General features: G+C 52.2%; 1 protein-coding gene across 1 annotated transcript in view; it reads left to right on the forward strand.

Annotated features, from left to right (window-relative positions):
* The window catches only part of ASTN1 (astrotactin 1), a gene marked incomplete at its 5' end in the record, with an annotated part of 27,229 nt that overhangs the window by 159 nt on the left and 25,609 nt on the right, over positions 1 to 1,461 (forward strand). Inside the window, 1 exon segment of the mRNA XM_010137670.1 lies at positions 1 to 148. Within this exon segment, the coding sequence (XP_010135972.1) occupies positions 1 to 148 (148 nt within the window).

Consider the following 1,461-nt stretch of genomic DNA (forward strand, 5'->3'; position numbering starts at 1 on the left):
GCGGCAGCAGTGGTTGGAGAATGGCACGTTGCTCTTCCACATCCACCACCAAGATGGGGCCCCCAACCTGCCCGGCTTTGACCCCACAGACGAGCCCCAGACTGAGTCAGCAGAGGAGGAGCTGAGGATCCTCCACATCTCCGTCATGGTACGTGGTGGAAAGGCAGCTCCCGTTTAGGTGTCCAGAAGGCTGTAGAAAATGTAGGCTGTTTTGAAAAGCCGTATATTTCCCCATCTGCCTCCAGCTCCTCGTGGATGGGGAACTGGGCCCACCTCCAGGGACTGCTCGAGATGCCCTGAGCGCCGACCTGAACAGTGCTGCATGCAGGTGCTTGAACATCAGGCTGCTTTAAACCTCTCCCTTAGTTTGCATCGCTTTGCGAATATATTTGCAGAAGTGCCTTTGTCCCCAGGGTGGGTTGCTGGGCTTTGAAGGTCTCAACCACCTTAACCGGGGTTAATTCACATTGACTTTGTCAGGAGCCCTTTGCCCAGCGGATGGTGCCTGGTGCCTGATGCTCTAGCGCGCGGCGGGTGTCACGGTGCCACCGGGCACTGTCACCGCGGCTTTTATCAGCACAGCAGCCCTGTGGCTGCTAGTGAGAGCATCCCATGCGCGGAGGCTGCCCAGCTCTCCTCCTCCCACCAGATGTGTAGGGACGAGGTTTTGATGGCAGAGAGACAGAGATCCGTGTGTTGGAGGTGGATCTGTGGTTTGTTGGTTGTTTTTTTTTTTTTTTTGTTATGTTGAAAAAACTTGAAGAATCTGACAATTTTTGTGCCACTGGAAGATAATTAGCTGGAGACAATGTGTTGTCGAGGCTGCAAACAGGCTGTTTAATGGTGCCTACCCTAATGAGAGCGTCAATAGCTCTTCCAGATTGCAGCCCCAGGCCAGGTTTCTCCTCCATCATTTGTGCTTGATTAGTCTCAAGGAAAAAAAATAATCACCAGCAAAGCCACCTCCAAAAACATTTTGCACCGTTATCTTTTTTTTTATGGTCTCTTCCCAGCTGCTCCTGAGAGGATGTATCACCTCAGGAGATGCTAGCCCCGCTCTGCCACCATCTTCTTGGTCTTCTTGGGTACCGCTGAATCCCAAGATCGAGACAGGAGAGCCTAAAACAAGACTTATTATTGAGCTGATGAAAAAGGTGTCTGCAGTTCTTGCTCCTCTATCAAAATGTGTAAATACACATTGGATCCTCCCTCTCCCCCTCTTTTTCCATTACTCTCAGCTCCGCTCCAGCGGCATCCTTACGCCCTGACAAACAGAGTTTGGCTTTTGTGCCAGGAGTCAGGATCACGTGGAGTTTTCAAGGCTGATTTTCTTTCTTTCCTGTGTGGTTGCCAAGAGAAGAAGTGTGAGCGAGGGGCCCTACCCATGGTGACAGCAGTCTGCACGCGGACCGTGTGGGAAGTGCTGCTGTGCCCCTTCGTCGCAGGGCTTCTCTCGCAGCC

Source organism: Buceros rhinoceros, unplaced genomic scaffold (assembly GCF_000710305.1).
Source record: "Buceros rhinoceros silvestris isolate BGI_N320 unplaced genomic scaffold, ASM71030v1 scaffold18856, whole genome shotgun sequence".
In the NCBI taxonomy this organism is placed as follows: domain Eukaryota; kingdom Metazoa; phylum Chordata; class Aves; order Bucerotiformes; family Bucerotidae; genus Buceros; species Buceros rhinoceros.